General features: G+C 31.3%; 1 protein-coding gene across 1 annotated transcript in view; it reads left to right on the forward strand.

The window, feature by feature from the left end:
• The window catches only part of LOC107063992 (uncharacterized), a 253,553-nt gene that overhangs the window by 189,823 nt on the left and 44,857 nt on the right, over window positions 1–18,873 (forward strand). Inside the window, 4 exon segments of the mRNA XM_089172328.1 lie at window positions 1,562–1,780; window positions 11,318–12,735; window positions 15,240–15,334; window positions 15,893–16,011. Coding sequence (XP_089028454.1) covers window positions 1,678–1,780; window positions 11,318–12,735; window positions 15,240–15,334; window positions 15,893–16,011 — 1,735 coding nt within the window. The 5' untranslated portion in view covers window positions 1,562–1,677.

The raw sequence follows: 18,873 nt of genomic DNA on the forward strand, positions 1-18,873 counted from the left end.
TTACCCTTATCACTAAATAAATGTTATTTCGATAATTTATCGAGTATGTTAGAACATTAGACAAAATAGACAAAATATAAACGATATATAATATTTTCTATTGTTTTATATTTTTATATTTATGATTATAATTTATTATAAGAAAAAAAATTAGTTGATCATAATTGTGATATTTGTTAGTTATACAATAAATTTATCGTAAAATAAAAATTGTACGTTTGAAGAAACATTGTATAATTATTAACGTGAAATATCTTAAAGACGATTGAAAGGAATCGAATGATTTATTCGAACTTAAATCAAATAATCAAAATTGAGTGGTGGTTTTCCCATCATGGTTCGTTAGAAATTAACAAATTATGGCATGGGTACAAAGGCAATCGTTTTGGCCCGATGACTTCGGCAAACCACACGTACTCTCTCGGAACATGACAGGAAATCCAATTGAATAGAGAGCTGTGATTAGCGAATGGAAATGGTTCGTATGCATAGCAAACACCCTTCAACCAGTACTATCTCTATGGGAACTCGTTATAGATTCAATGCTAACCAAGAGAGAGAGAGAGAAAGAGAGAAAGAACTTTCACATGCATGGACCTTTTTGCTGTGAAAACTTTCCAGCGTTTGATGTTTTGCTCGAATAAAAACCCAAATTCGTTAAACGAATGTGTAGTCGTTTAAAATCATGACGTTTACAATATTCCATAAAAAAGAAAAAAAGAATTCCGTCCGATTAAATTATTTATATAAAAATGGATTGTGACACCAGTTTTATTTCTAAACGTATATCAATTGGCATCGAAAGAACCGTCAGCATCGATAAACCCGTTTCAATTGTCGATCTATCAAAAATGTAACTTACGAATCATAGATGAGAAAGTTACTCCAAATGTTTCAACATCGCAATACTCGTTTTTTGATATTAATCTTGTTCTTTTCGCGGAACCACTTCGTTATCGTTCGCTGCTGACTGTGTACAATTTAATTTATCAATTTCAACGGCTAACTATGTAATACGTTACCTATCTCTCTCTCCAGTTTCATTCTTTCTTTCTCTCTCTCTTTCTCTCTCTCTCTCTCTCTCTCTCTCTCTCTCTCTATCTATCTCTCTTTCTTTTACGCGGGTACACTCACGTTCTCACGTTCACTCAACCCATTCAATGGAAAAATATTCTACCGTGGTTTCGTTTACAATGAAATAAAATGCAGGCGTGCCATTTATGTGCACATCTCTCTTTCTCTTTCTCTCTTTCTCTCAGTAATTCTCAATTAATATCACAAAACACGTAACAATGGTATCGCTCGTAAACAACCTTATCGTACCTACGTGAATTAACCGTAAAAACGCGCAGAGGATATTACGATTTTTTAATAATATCATTTTATAGTATTCAATAAATTCTAGGACCTAAAAAAAAAAAGAAATTGAAAATGCATTCGAAAAATAGGCTATTAAAGGGTAATGGGTTATATAAGATTATTTAAGAATAATATTAAAAAATTTTAATACCTTGTGTTGAAATGGAAATTTATTATTATTTTTCTTTTTTTGTGTTTCAGAAAAAAAAAACGAAGAGAATGGAGCAAGTTCCTGAAGGTTGAGAGAGAACGACATTGTATTAAAGGAAGAGAGATAGAAAGAGAGAAAGAGAAAGAGAGAGAGAGAGAAAAACACGAATGAGAGGATCATCGATAATGACAAGTTGGATAATGCAGCCGACCGCCTCAACTCTCGGCATAATCGCCATCATTTTCATCATGATCACTGCCACGGCATCAGGTATACATTTCATTAAAATTTTTTTAATAATAATAATTTTATTGTTATCCTATGAATTGTTGTTTCTAAAATATTATCTCATTTTTTATTTACGTAACTACCTTGTATATATAGCTCTGTTTATAATTAATTTAATTTTAAATATTTATATTATATTCATCATAAAGTACCGCTACGTTTGATTTTTGATTCGCAATTTCTAAAATGTATCATCAATACTTTTTCTTACAACGATCGTAGTAGCATTCAATATCGTTCAATAATTTTTTCTATATAACTTTTTATCAGATTTATTTACACGTACAATTAATTCATATTGCAAATATTAATTAAGTTTTATTCATCATTCCAAGATTAATTGTTTATTTCTTCTTTTTTTTATTCATTTGTAAGAATGTTTTCTTTTTTATCAGATTTGTATTTACAAGAATAATTAATTTATTACAAATTCGTTGATTCTCAGTATCCGAATTGTGATACATAATTTTCATATTTATATTGGACATATTTTTTTTCTTTTTAGAGAGAAGGGGAAAGAAGAGCTTATATCTCATCTAAAATCAAAGCATAAACAGTTAAATTCTCTAATAACAGATCCAGCTAGAAATACCGCATGATTCTTGGAATTAACACGAACAGATCCAAGAGAGAACACATTGTAGACTCTCGCATAATAGTAGACTTTCTCGAAATTGTCCTTTCTCACGTTTTGATAATCCTGTACGTTGTTAGAGCATTTACGTGTTTAAGCGTTTCCGAGAGAGTTCAAGTAAACACATGCTTGCACTCGAAGCTTATTGCTTAACGCGTTAAACGCTTATATTATATATTTTTTATTCGAATTTAATTTGTACGACTTATTTTTAATATTAACCAAAATGTAACGTCTCATTTCACATTAAAGTGGACAATTTTTTCAAAAATTTAAATTTTCTAGAAACATGTTAACTTGATATGACTCTTTTATGTGTTATATCTACTCATCGTCCAAGTCATTCCCAATGGAGTATAAAGAGAGAAAGAGAAAAAAGAAAGATGAAGAAAAAGATACAGAACATGGTAGAAACAGGCAGAATGTTATTAGTACTCATCTGATACATTCTTTTTTCACATACACTTTAACTAGTCTCGTTCTGTCTCCATCGTACTGTCCATTTTCGTCATTTAAAGCAGTTCCGAGAGAATTCAACTATACACATATATATATATAAACGTACACTACCAGTCAAAAGTTTAAAAATCCCTACGCAAAAGTTCTAGAAACTGGATATTAAAAAAAAAAGAATGAACACCTTCATACTAAACAAGATAGATTTATTTGTCAGAAACAACTCATGAGTAGTGTGTTTTACACTTTGTATTATTTTTTTCATCAACGAACCAGTGTATTTTTGCCCTTTCAAACAAATTGCCCTTCCATCCAAAAATACCACCTTTATTTTTAATAACAGTCTGTCATATTTTACGCATCTTAACAATTATTTTTGCGAATATTTTACTATGCTTCTTATAAAAGTTACCCTAAAAGTAGAAAAGTTAATTTTGACCATGAGTGATTATTTGAAACTGAATGTATGAACTGTACAAAAGCATTATCGTAACGAGAAAATTCTTACAATCTCCTAAAACATAATTTCAATTATTAATATCTGATATAACAACGATAGATCGTTTTAAAAATAATCGGTGTATTGAATTTTGACAAAAATTAGCCAAGAAATTTCAAACTTTTAGCCGGAAGTGTATATGTAATTTAGAATCACGACTACCTATATACTAATCACCCCCCTCCCCCTGATCCCCTTTTTCTCTTTCTATCTCATTTTGTCTCTCTCTTTCTCTCTGTCTGTCAGTCTTTCTCTTTATCTTTCTACTATTTCTCTGAGAAACCTAATTCTTCGTCCTATGTAGCAAGTAATGCTTGTAATTCGGTCCCTCTCATTCTCATTTAAAACTCGTAGTACTTCATCTTCACGTTCATTTACATCGTCCGTGATTTCGAAAGTATCTACTTGCTGCGACTCATTCAACTTTACTCACCCACGTTTCATTTCTCTCGAATTTATTCTTATCTCGTTTATTTTACACTTTGATATTTTGACATTGTCGTTAATTAATAAAAAGTTATTTATATTGTATATATTTGTGTGCTTTTTTAAAATTTTTTTTTTAGGGGGAGGTAATTACATTTGCTCTTTGAAAAAAGAGGTATTTAAATTTTAAATAATTACGGTATTATCTACATATGATAATAAATAAAAAACATAAAATATAATGAATAATCATACATTTCGACTATTATTATATTATAATTAATAAATACTTATCGCGTTGAAAATATTTTTCTCAACGATTTTCTTCTTACAAAATTAAGAAACTGATACTATTTAATTAGACAAAAACGATAAATAAATCTTAGTTATATGTGTGAATGAAATATTTTACTCAATTCAAAGTTATTGTCATTCAAGTTACGTAACAAGATGTCCGTTAGCACGAACCTATGTACGCATGCACATATATGTACATCCTCATACCCAAGTAACGTAACATGCCTAATAATAGCTTATTGTACCTATATTATCAAGTAAACTCGAGACAAGAACGGAACAGATCTTTTCGAATATCGTGAATTTTAGGAAGATAGAATGTTTGCTTGTGTCTCCGTTCGTTCAACCTCCCTTCCTTCGTCCCTGCATCCTTGCATCCCTGTATCCCTTCTTCCTTCACTCCTTTCTTCCCCCTTCTCCACCCAAACCCCATCTTCGAACCTCCTATCTCATTTCTCTCTGCGGAATATCCTTGGCAAACTTTCATCGAACTATACGAACAACGAAATTATTATACGAGCTTGCTTGAGAACAAAACGATCGATCGGTGTGCTGCTACGCTTCACTGTATATTACCGACAACCTCCTTCTGCTTTTCATCGAGACGAATAACGCCCTTTACTCCCTTCCATTTCTTTCCTTCCTTCAATCCCACTTCACATCCCTCTTTCATCTTCACATTTTATCTTCTTCTACTTTTTTCCAATCTAACACTTTTTTTGTCTAAACACATTTAAACCTCAAACTTATTTAATTAGAATATTTGCAAATTTTTAAATGTTTGAGGTTAATGAAAAAACTATTTAAGAGATTAAGAAATTATTATTAAAATATTTTATTTTATTATTTAATGTAACAAATATATATATAATTCTTTTTATATAATTAAAATAAACATTCTTTATTATTATCTTAATATAATAACATATAAATTATTTAATGTAATTAATAGAAATTAATTCGTTTAAAGGTTACTGAGAAACGCCCCTGTCCCATATATTAGTATACCGTACAAGGCTCATGCATATTCAAAAGTAAAGCAAATACGTCAATTAATTCGGTTTTTTTTTTTTTTTAGTTTATATTAAATATATGTTCTTGCAGATAGTTTAAATCGGATGACACTAAACTTTTGCTAATTGTTTCAATATATTTACATATTTATACTTGATCGGTTAAAAATCAAAATATCCTTTTCTCAAGTGGTTACTATAATTCTCATATTAGATGCTTATCACTTCAAGCAAATACAGTTCGTCATCGGTAAATATCCCTATGCAAAGGTTAGTATGTCGTGGATTCGCGTGTTAGATTAATCCCATTTCCATCGATCCCAAAGTCATGTTAAATATTATATAACCAACGACAACGATAATTCTCGATCCTTTGAGCTTCACATAGCCGGGATTTCGAATGATTTTGATCCTAGTTTCGATTAAATTCTATTCATACGATTAGGTGTATACGTTTAGTACCTATGTTTGCTCGAATCAATCTGCGTTAAGAATATTTATCATAGTGTGCTTCTGTTAAAGAGAAAATTCAATTTCAAGAGAGGATATATTTTTCAAAATTTCAAATACACAAATTTTATATAATCGTTTACTATTACAAATATTTAGTGCATGAATTTAATATAATTGCAATATTCTCGTATATAAAATTGTAAATAAAAATAATCATTTCGAAGAAGGATTTGAATGATTTAGTTCAAGATCTAATTGTAAATATATAATTCATGAGTATTGAATAACAAATATCTCAATGCATAAAAGAAATAGCTTCAATTTACGAGAGTAATTTTCTTGTTTGAATAGACAACGTTAAAGCTTGGCTCGATCATCATCCAGAAATCCTATCTTTTAGGAGAAACATTAGAATTCAGACATACACGATATTATTCACTCGCGTAAATAGCTTGGCCATTGCCAAATATGGTCCAATATATCAGTGAGTCGATGAACGGTGTCGGCTACAAGTACAATCACGTGCGATGATCCTTGATAAACGTGCGAATTCAAGCGAATCGTGTGTTTTAGATGTGCTAATTTACGTTTCGAATACTCCTACAACATTTTCTAATCTAAACTATGTTCCGTTAATTCATTAGAATATAAGAATGTCAAATAAAATTGATTTATAATTTTGTTTAATTATGTTTCGTTAATTCAATAGAATATAATAATGTAAAAAAATATTGATTTATAGTTTTATGTAAATTACTTATATTTGATATTAATTTGCTTTTTTATTTATGTTAACGAACACGCCTTGACCGATTCACATGTTACATAGTATAAATGATCACAGTAAAAAATCTTATTCTAATAATAATACTGTCAGATCGTTGCAAGATTATAATGTCTTGATTATATGTTTGAGAACTCGATAGTTTCTTATTCAAAAAATTGTAAGCTTCTTGGTCGAAGGCTCTTGGATTTTCGTTTGACGATTTGTAGCTTCTTGTTCGAAGTCTTGTACAAATTCTTCGGTAGTACCTTTTGCTACTTTCAGAAATCTTCTTGCACGAAGAAGGATTGCGTACGAACGAATATACAATTTTCAAGACAAATGTAGGATAGCTAAAAAATATGAGAGGGGAAAAACTTTCCCTTAAAACTTTATTTGGAGAAAATTAATCATAAGTGTATCTGGTTTTTTTTTTTGTACAGGATACTAAAAAATAAATGAGCGTGAGATGACTAAACAAAAAACAACAATTTCACCAATAAATCTTACAATTAGTAAACCCTTGTCAGTTTTTGTTTAAAAATTGTACGAAAGTTTGTTTTTCAAAAAAATTAGTTGAATTATATACTTTAACGGTAACATATGTATATAAAAATATATATACGTTATATGATGATAGAAATATATCTTATTAAAATAAAGTATAAACAAAAATATGTACAATATAGATGTGTAAAAGCTTACAAACATTTATATATATAGATAGATAGATAGATATATATAAGATAAGAAATATTGTGATCGATGAAGCAGCGAAGTATGAAAGTCTCGAATATATGGGCGTTGTGACAGGTCCTCGTACAAGTCCATATTTCATCTTGTATTCCTTGGTGCAGCAGCATTTTCCACTCGAATCAACTAAACTAAACAATAACTCGAGTCACGTAGAACGTATCTCACCACCTGTTTTGTCGAAACACGAAGGAGAAAGCCTTTCTCCATACGTATCACATGCATAAATATGCACTTAGGTTTGATATACTTTCAAGTATATATATATGTGCATGCATCTAACATTATAAACGTAGTCGTCTGTTTTTATCTTAAGAATATCTTTTACATCTATACATAATTCATTATTATAAATATGTACAAATGAAAAAAGATATGTGCACAAAACTTTTAATGGACAAACACCATACTCAAATTACTATTGAAACATTTAATAAATTCGATACAATTACTCCAACCATAAACTTATTTTACACGTTTCTGTATATTTACAATACTACTATAACGTATCTATTATAATTATTATCGTTCCATGTAATTAATTTGGTAGATTTCCTTGATCACTAAATTCTATCGTCGACTCGTTTTACGTGTTTCCATTTATAATAGTTAGCAAGTTTCTCATGTTTCTAATTACTTTAGTTCTATACAATTATCATTTGCTATTTACCATAACACTAAATTTTACTACCTCAAATCATTTTACGGTTTTCTGTTTGAGTGTTATGTTTCTAACGTTCATAATTAATAACTTATCAGTATTGTATTTCAATTAAATAATAATAATAACAATAATATGTGATTAATATATAATTAATTATATATGAACATGTTTATTTGGTAATAGTATTTTTTCAATATAACGATATGATCATTAACGTTCGAAAATACACGAAAATTTAGAAAGAATATTGACATACATATTATTCGAATCGTACCATCCTATATGGACAATTTAAATTTGTTTGGTTAGTTAATGGGGGAGTGAAGGAAAGATAGCATTAGTGTTAGTACTATTCGTCCTAGTAATAGTAGGGGTAATGTTTTACAAGCTCGAAAAGCGAATAAATATTTATCTCTTGAAAATAGGAAAGGTAGTACGTAATAACGGAAGTAACATGCACGTAGCTGGGTATTAAAGCGTACCTGATATACATATGTAATCCTCAGGTGTGTAAAATATGTATATAGGACGTAGATTTAATAATAGTAAACATAACACACACACAAGAAGAGAGAAAGAAAGGAAGGGGGAAAGAGAAAGTTCTACTTGCTAACAAGTTGGAAATAATGTAGCTCGTTTAATTTCACGTCGATAATGATGTTTTTTTTTCTTTCCATTTTGCTTTTTTTTTTGTTCCTCTTTTTTTTTCTTTTTTAACCATATTTCCTGCTTTTAACGTAAATTACAAAATTTAGCTTACAGAACATAATTATACGAATATTTTTTCTTTTTCCTTTTTCTCGTTAATAAATAAATTATGTTCATTATTAATTGCAACCGAGTTAGGTAGAAATTAACACGAATCCTAACAAAAAAAAAAGAAATGAGATCTAATGATTCGGTGATTTTTTATCTTGCATAAAATGGCTGAACAAAATTTTAAATAAAATCAACTATGTCTCTCTCTATCTCTCTCTCTCTCTCTCTCTCTCTCTCTCTCTCTCTCTCTCTCTCTAATTAATAAGCAATTAAAAAAAAATATAACTAGAAATTAAATTATATTATTTTATTAATTTTATTTTTAAATAAAAATCTTTAAACTACATATATCTATTAGGTCAGATTTAATAATTCCACATAGTTTTTCCAAAATAAATAAAAGATCAAAGTTGAGTTATTGACCAAACCAATAATTTCATATATCGTTGAAAATTGATATCTTTCTACTTAACTCAACTCAATCGTAAGATCCTTAAAAGTATTTTATTTGATATATTTGATATGAAACGATACACATAAGTAAATACATACACACATACACATATATTTATATAAAGAGATAGAGTAAAGAACGATAAGATATTCCCATAATATATAAATCGCCTTTTAATTCTATTTATCCAACTTTCACTTCAAAAAGGAAATATTTTGAGTGAAAACCATTCTTTAACCACTGCTCAGATATATATACACACACAGACAGACATACAAACATATATATTACGTAGACTACTCGCAGTTGTGCTTGATTAGTTGGTGGTCTACGTGGGTATTAGGGGTGAAAGATGGGGTGGGTTGTAAGAGGATGAAAGTGGTGGAGTGAGAGGTCTGGATAAAAGTTTCGGCATTCATTTTCTTATCTGGCTTCTTCTTCCATGCTAACTTCAATCGCGATTGAAACCTTAAATATCTGGAGCGTGTACGCGTACCTTTTTCCCCTCCCTCTCTTATTCCCTCTCTCTCTCTCTCTTTCTCTCTCTCTCTCTCTCTCTCTCTTATTTAAAATTATTCCGTTGCCAAGTTCTTCTTTTCTTTATTCGCGTTGAAGAAAAGTTGGATAAAAATTTACTGATGAGTAAAAATCTGTACATTTTCTTGATTCTTCTCTTCTATCTCCGTTTTTTTTTTTATATCTTTTATCAATGTAAATGAAAATAAATGTAGAGAGAAAAAAGGGAGAGAGAGAGAGAGAGAGTGAGATGCATCCGGTAAAAAGGCAAACGTCCCCATTTTAGCATTTTTCTTTAGAATAAGACTTACATTAGATATTACTTAGAAATATGGTGGATATCTAGAAAATCCTTAAAAATACGTACCCGTAGAATTCCGTGTTTGACTAGGATTTTTACACTCAGAATAATTTTGTTTTGTCGAAATGGAACGAATTTTACGACTTTCTTATTCTCCTAATTTACCAATAATACAATAGTCTGTCTCTTACACTTATCGATTTTTCACTGACTCCAAATACCAGTGTTTTTTTCGATTATATCTCAAAAACGTACTTACATTATAAGAAATAGTCAAGCGTGTTGAGAAGGTGTATGCATATATGCATGTATGCAAGTATGTATGTACGTTGGGTTGGTATACTGTGGACGAAAGATTTATTCCGGTTTACCAGAAACTCAAAGGGTACATTTGCAAGACGATGAAAGGTCGTTGGCTCGTTCCTGCTAGCTGTAGTAAACCTGTACGTTTACGTTTTTCTTCTTTTTTTGCTTTTTTATTTCTCGTAGAAATATCGACATTTCTTCTTCTTCCCAACCGTTTGAGAAATAAATCGAAATACCTTTACCGTGCAATATCCTTGGTGTACTATTCTTTTTTTTCTTGTTTTTTTTTCCCCCCTCGAAGAAAGAAGCAAAATACCTGAATGGAAATCGAGAAATCGAGCTGGTTATACTTTTATACGTTTAATCTAATATTACGTACACATTTTACTTTCCGTTTCACACGATTTAATTCAACATATCCTTATCAAAAAAGGAGACTTATATAGGAGATAACAAAATTTTTTTTATAGAGAATAAAAACAGAGATACATATACACAAAATACATGAAGACTTACAATCGGTTTTTCACTGACGTTCTGAAAGGTCTTCTTGTTCTTCTTCTTCTTCTTCTTCTTCTTCTTCGTATACTTTATTATTTTTTTATTTTCAGGAAGAAGAAAAAGAAGAAGAAGTTCTAAAAAGTCTTCTATTTAATTACTGATAAGTGAAGAAATAAAAAAATATATTTAAAAGTTCTGTTAAATCTTCTAAAAATTAGTGAAAACAACATTTTATTTATTCACAAGATCTTAGGTAGGTGAACAATATTTTCTTTCGATCTGAGAGAAAAAATGAAGTAGTCAAGAAATGAGAAGTAGTATTCCCAAATCGATCATTTCTCATCCCTTGAAGCGATGACTTCGATCACGAGCAGACATAAAGATCCTCCTGGTAAGGACTTTTTTCCGTTGAACACGTCGAACGAGCTGACATGACGGACGAGCAATGGCCATCTCTCTTCTTCTCAACGATTACTCCTTTCACTCACTCACTTTACTCACTCACTCACTCACTCACTCAATCACTTTTGCTCTCTCTTTCTCTCTCTCTCTCTCTCTCTCTCTCTCTCTTTCTCTCTTTCTAATTCTTTCTATCTATCTATAAATCTGTCTGTCTCACTTTTCGGCTACTAGCCACCCCAACAAGCAATAGGAATTTAAAAGAAAGAGAAGAATAATCTAACTGTTTACTCCGATATCTCTCTTTCTCTCTTTCTATTTGCAGAAGTCGAGAACGGTGGCGCCATCGGGCTTGATATCAATCATCCTGAAGCCAGGAACACGGATGAAGATCATCGACATTTTCCGAGTAATATAAGGAATATTAGGAATAACAACAGCAACAACAATAGTAATAACAATAACAATAACAATAACAAAAACAACAACAACACTAAAGATAAAGAGAACAACAATTTGGCTGGAAATAAAATAAGTGTTAATTCTACGATAAGTTTATCTTATCCAAAGAAAAAGAGAAAATTAGAGCTAACAACGTTATCCTTTACGATGACGACTATCGTTAACAGGAATAATATTACTGGAGAGGAAACGAGAACCGACATTCTCGAAGATGAGAATATCGAACTGAGAATTCAAAGGGACGAAAACAAGGGCTAAGCTATAGTCAGGATTCAGGATGATCTAACGCAGAACCCAGCCTCGACGATCAATCCTCTGAGATCCCATCAAAGGGTACCAAGTGACGTCACTACGTCCAGGGATTTCTCGATAGTTGGTTCAAGCATCGAAAGCCGACCGGAAACCAATGTCACAGTTAAGGCTACGTTCCTGGAAGTTCTACAACAGGATCCCTCGACGAGTAGTAGGAGTAGTAATAGTAATAGTAGTAGTAGTAGTAGTAGTAGTAGTAGTAGTAGTAGTAGTGGTGGTGGTGGTGGCGGTGGTGGTGGTGGTAGTAATAGAAACACCAGCAACAGGAACGACGTCGAGTCATCGTCGTCCTCGTCCTTGTCCTCTTCGAGTAACGTCAGATCGAACGAGCTTCATCGATCTTCAGGTTTACAGTTACGCTTAGAGAACGAGCTTGATCAAGAACACGATCATGGACGTTTGGAATCATTTAGCGTACGTACGATCGATTCACCGGTCTCGGTACTTCGTGTTACCGAATCGATCGAACGCAAGGATCTGAATGACATCAAAGCGATATCCTTTCAAGTTCCAAAGCCAGAATTACTAGAAGAAGTAACAAACGATAATGAGAAAGTACACGATAGGTTGGACACTTATGGTAAATCTGTTCGAAGTAACGTTGCCAGTGATTCAGTGGGAATCGACGATCCTGTTAAAATGCCCACCGAAACTAGAAAGGATCATCCTAGGGTGATGAACGAACTGTTGATACCTGGTAGCGAGAAATCGACCAAAGCTTTCTACGAGATCAAACCATCGGTTAAAACAGAAGTTGAAAGAGTTAATGATAGTAGTCGTCATCAATCGATACTTACTACTACTCAAAAAACTTTGTTGGGTGGAAAATTTGTTTTACCGAGCGTTGAAAGTGCTATAGGAAAATTTGGACCTTATTTTATTGATGGTGATCAAGAAATTAACGTCACTGCCAGGATCGGTACCACTATTAACCTTGACTGCAAGATTGGCTTACTTGGTAATAAACAGGTAAGAATTTCATTATTTTTGATATTTCTTAAATATATAAATTATATAGTATATAAATTAGCGATTAATCATTAACATTTATATATTATACCTATGTAAAATATATAGGAGAAAAAAATGATCTAACCATAGATTAGGCCGATAAAGAAAAAAATATAGTCGAACGTTAATATAGAAAGCTTATTACCGAAAGTAAATCCATCAGCTAAGCTCCAATATCGGAGTATGTGTATATCATTTCCGTTATCAGATTAAACGGTTGTACGCGAATCGATCGAGGTCCGTGTTTCCGTTCTCTCATGCAAATCGCAACTACGTGGGATTCGTGGGTGAACGTTGGCTTCGATCGTGATTAGCCTTAATCGAAACGCGAAAGAACAACGGAACTAATCTACCGGGGTTGCCCAATTCCAGAATCTAGCCACGAATACTGAATGATTTCATTCGTTATACCGCGGAAAGAGAAGACGTATATAGAACATAAAATGTTTTCGAGGAATTGATAAAAAGTACAAAGACAGAAAAACAGCAACAAAATCGTAAAATCAAATTTCTCTCAAAAAAGTTATCCCATATCCAGAGTTTTGTTTTTTATTGAACGGTTTTAATACTTTATATGAAAATATAAAAAATAAATTGTATGATACATCTATTATATTTTTATTTTTTATTTTTTATCGAAATACTTTTCAATATTTTATAGTCTTTTTTTATATTAAAAAATATGATCTAACCAACTAATAAATCAAATTATATGAATAATCAAATGAAATAATATAAAATAAAAAAACGATAAGAACGAGTTAATGCTATAAAGAGATATCATAATTGAAAACACTTGTTAGTTAATCTTCATCTCCTTTTCTTTATCTTTTATTTTACGGATATTCACGTGCACATTTTGTCAGCAAAAACTTTCCGCATTTCAATCAGTGCCTCTTCCTGGTGTCTCTTTCTCGACTTTGAAAAACCCCGCCCTTATAGTTTATTCTCTCTCTCTCTCTCTCTTTCTTTTTCTTTTTCTTCCTCTTTTTCCTCCTTTTTCTTTTTCTCTCTCTTTCTCATAGATTCTCGTGGGCCAAAGGTACGGTACGAAGTCGCTTGAAATTCCTCAGGGATTCATATTCTCCGGAATACGTAATGTGAAACCGATTGTGGCGTTCGGCCGTGCCAAGGAACGAAAACGAGTGCTTCCGATTCTACCTTGGATATCCGTAATATATATAGATATAGATTTATATATATGATATACATACATATATAATATATATGTATATGATGTATATATATATATGAGTATATATCGATACCCTTCAAGAATAGCAAATGACTGGAGACCTCTACGAAAATAACCAACTTTATTACGAATCATCCATCTCCTTCTAAAAATGACCGATATTAGGAAAATAAATTAGGCTAATGTGTTATTAAAAAAAAAAATATATATATATATTTTATAATCTTTTATACGATAATCATAACAGATCAAATTTTGGAAATTTCATTGACATTGATTGTATCTAAATTAGCTTTTAAAGATTAATAATTTTATATATATTTCTGTGTCACATCTCAAATATTGATTTGTACTACTGAAAATATGCACAACGTAAAATATTCTTCAATTTTTAAATAAAATATAGAAAATATAACATCTATTTTAATTTAGATATATAAAAAGAATATGCAATTCTTTCCATGACGAGTAATAGTAAATAATTTTAGATAATTGTGCTTTTTTAAAAATTGTTTTCATTAGTGTGTCTGGGAAACCTTGACTCTCACTACTGTTACCGTGAAATATTGGCTTCTTACTACTAACGATACAAAAAATGTACCGTTGGTTTACCCTGTTTAAATCTACGCCACCACGATGAACAGAAATAAAACTAAAAAGATAGAAATCCTTGAAGTCGACGATATACGTATCCCGTCGACTAAATTCGAGTCTCGAAAGTGACAGAGTTTAAATTCTCGGAGAAGTTGCTTACCTACCTACCCTCCCATGAAACTTTGACCTCGCATATTCTCTCTCTCTCTTTCTCTCTCTCTCTCTCTCTCTCTCTCTCTCTCTCTCTCTTTCAGCAAGCAAGCAAGCAACCATCCAAGCACGAGTGTCGAAGACTAATGTCGCGCGGCTGAAAACTAACTTCGTAACTAACGACTCAACCGTTCCTAGGAAACTCTACTTTTATTCGCGAACGTTTGATAAACTCTAGGTCGAGCCAAAATGATCCTGTTCGTGAGAAACTCTTCTTGTTTTGTACTATTCACAGAAAGGGACTCTAACCCTTATCCGAAGAATATGTGTTTGAACAAGTATTTAAATAATTACGTTCACTTTTATTATGCAACATATACTTATTGTTAGTAATTAATCGTTATCAATCCAAATGAATTATAGAAAAACAATGTTATCTTATTTATCGTATAATATTTATTAAATAAATCTTTTTTCAATTATTCAAACAAAAATAATCATCTTAAATTGAAATGTTTGTTAGGTTACTTGGGTGCAACAACACTTGGATTCCTTCCGACTATTAACCGTTGGCAAAATTCCATACAGTATTGATGAAAGGATCAATCTTCATTTTCGGTAAGTTGAACTCTCTCTCAGCTTTTTAACAATCTCCAAAATATTAGAAACATATTTCGATTACCTTATCGTCATATTCGATTATCCCTCTTTTCTGTCTCCTTCTTCTTCTTTTTTCTTTTTTATAAAATGGAGAAACAAACAAATGTTAATAGACATAATATTTCGAAAAAAAATTGAATTACACAAAGAATGAAGGTGATTTATATCGTGGTTGAAAGCATGATTTCTTTTTTCTACACCTAACAAGAAATCATTTTTTATATTTTCTCCTTTTCTCTTTTATACTTTCTTTTTCCTTTCTTTATTTCTTACCCTAGTACGAAACGAAATCAAGGACTTTATGTGCCATGAAAATCAAACGTTCTCGTAAGTTGGTTCCCCGTGACGACAAAACCATCGTCTCATAGTAACCAAGCCACCACAACGATGACGATCCCATTCCCGTTTGTTGTCTCTCTTCTCTTTTCCTTTATTTTTCTCTTTGCCTCTCTTTCTCTCTTTCTTTCACTTGACTGAGAAAGGAAATGAAGTTTTCCCTTCTTTTGATCCTACTAGGTACCCAAGTAACTGGAAATTGCAGATCCTGTATGCTTTGCCAAGGGATTCTGGACTATACAAGTGCCAAGTATCTACTCACCCACCTCTTGTGAAAAAAATTAACGTTATCGTCACAGGTAAGAAAAGTAAGAGTTATCTTCCCTAGCTTTTTCTCCTCTATTTCTTCTTTCTTTTTCATTTTTATTTCTTTTCTTTATTATACCATGTTTCATTTACATGTATATTATATTATAGTTTATAAAGAAAAAGAAGATAATTTAATCCAAACTTAAATAAATAAATTCAACGCACGTCTATAATAAATATCATAATAATAATAATAAAAAAATAATAATAATAATAATAATAATAATAATAATAATAATAATAATAATAATAATAATAATAATAATAATATGATAAGATAAAGAAAAGAAAATTAGCTAAGTAAAGATATGAAATTTCTAATCTATTTTTCAGAAGACGTTTTATATCATACATTTATATTTCAATTTAAAAATATCAATGAATCTCAAAACGAAAGATAAATCTAAATTTATTTTCTAGCTTTATAAATAAAAAAAAACTCACTTTTATCGTCAAATAATAAAATAGATAAAAAGTCAAAAAATAATATTTTTCATTATCAATACTATTTTATATAACACGAAAAGAAAAATAAACCTTCCTTTGATTCAAATCTTAATTAGTTGAATAAAATATTAGTATAAATATAATATAAGTCTCTAGTATAAATAAATAATCGTCGATGAAAAATTAGTCGTTCCCTTATCTGTATCTAGTATCAATGTCGTGTCACTCTTCAGACGAGAAAAGTGAAGTGAAATGAAGTGAAGTGGGGTTGGGGAAAGGGTCAGGAAATCGAAGACAAGAAGGGTAGTAGTCGAAAGGTTTCCACTTGAGAACCACGACAGACATCGGAGACGATGAGAGCAGAAGTGGACGATAAAATATAGACGCATCAATAAGAAAGTGAGAAAACGAAAGAGAGAGAAAGAGAAAGAAAGAGATATATATGAGTGTGTATATATAAGACGAAGGTAAAGGTATTGGCTCTTTTCTCTTTCTCTTTTCCTCTCTTTCTCATTCCAGTTCGTTCACATCCTTCGTGCGGTCCAATCCCCTTACGTCACCAATTCGGTGCAATGGAAACCCGCATTTCTCCGACTAAAGCGCCTCGTGGCCGGTAATCTGATCTGATCCGAAGAGGACCGAACGAAAGGACGACGAACGTTGAACAAAAAGCTTCGCCCGTAAGGGCGAAGTAGGGCAGAACAAACCCGGATAGACCGACATTGTTACACCAGCCGTCGTCTCTCCTTTCTTCTCTCTCTCTCTCTCTCTCTCTCTCTTAGTTAGTCTATTCGTGTCCTTCTTTTTCTCACTCATTTTCTCTCTCTCTCTCTAGTTCTATTCGTTCTGAATTCTCTCTTTTCCTTTATGTTATGCTCTTTTATTTCTCACTCCTTTTATTTCCTTCTCTCTCTCTTTTTCATGTTTTTTATTTTCTCATTCGTTCTCTCTCTCTCTTTCTCTCTCTCTCTCTCTCTTCGATTTGACCTCATGTCGTTGGAATTTCTTTGATCGTTGACCCCACCGTCCAGTAGTTTCCTATCTCTCTCTCTCTCTCTCTCTCTCTCTCTCTCACTCTCTTCCTTTTCTAACCTCTTTACCTTCAGTCTGATGAGTACCACAAACCAATTCGACAACCATCTCTGCTTTCCAATTCAGCTTCTTTTAATAGTCACCATATCTTCAAATTATTATCTGATGCCAATAAAGAAATGTTTTTTCTATCTCTTTATAATCGAATTTTTTTTTTTTTTTTTTTATATTATATTATTTTAATATCTGTAAATAAATCGAAGTAGTAATATCAACGTAACTTTATAAGATACATTTGATTTCTGAAATTATTACGAATAGATTAATCAAAATTGGTTATTTGCTCAGACTTATCGGTTAATTTAATATTTTGTTATAAATGACATTTTTCACATAATTAATAAGAATATTATCTCATATTTATTAAATATGGTTATACTATGTATAAGTACTAATACTACAAATTTTAATAAGCTTAAAATAAGTATGTATAAATATAACAATTGTTTGAAATGTTGGATATCTTATCCTTTGTGTTATTTCTTTATCTTTTTTAATAAAACTGGGGTTCGTGACTCTACAAAGAAAGCTCTTTTGTGTGGGTAACATTAATCAAGTCCCATGGATGATCAAAGAGATTAACGAATAAGACTACGAAATTAAATTAACAATCGTTTTGATGGTAAACGTAGAGAAGTTTCTATTGTCATTTTCAGACAATGAATAGAATCACTTATTTTAGACCGAACCCGTATTTCTGTAATTACGAAAATCTCAACGATGAATTGATCTATTCTCCTATTTCTTCTTCTTCTTCTTTAATCAATTAGACTAAATTTATTTTCAAATTTAACACCTAAACACAATGTTTCGATATACGCGTAATTATACTCAAATAAAAAATAAATTAGAAAAAAAATTAATTGGAAAAAGAACAAAATAATATTCAGAATATCAGATTACCGTCTACTTGATAACAGTTCATTATACAATAATTAGAAGTGTGTTTGAAGAATATATCGGATAACGAGAGAGAGAAAAAGAGATAAAGGGAGAGAGAGAGAGAAAAGTTACTCTTTCACTTTGTTTCTTCAAGAGATACAAATGAAAAAGGAAGCTTTTACGTCTTTTATCTCTCGTTGCTCTAAAAGTACTTCACGAAATAGAGAAATAGAGAGAGATAGAGAGAGAGAGAGAGAGAGAGAGAGAGAGATAGTGAAACTAAGGCTAAATCTGCCAACTCGTCGTGCTTATTTTTCTTCATCTTATTCTTTTTCTCCTTCACCCTCGTATGAGTATCTATCTGTGTGTGTGTACGTGTGCCATGCCAGAAATGAAACTGTACAAACAGGTACGTTAGACGCAAAGACGAA

The sequence above is a fragment of the Polistes dominula genome, unplaced genomic scaffold (genome assembly GCF_049000335.1).
Source record: "Polistes dominula isolate Pdom_NZ unplaced genomic scaffold, Pdom_raw_medaka contig_73, whole genome shotgun sequence".
Taxonomy (NCBI): Eukaryota; Metazoa; Arthropoda; class Insecta; order Hymenoptera; family Vespidae; genus Polistes; species Polistes dominula.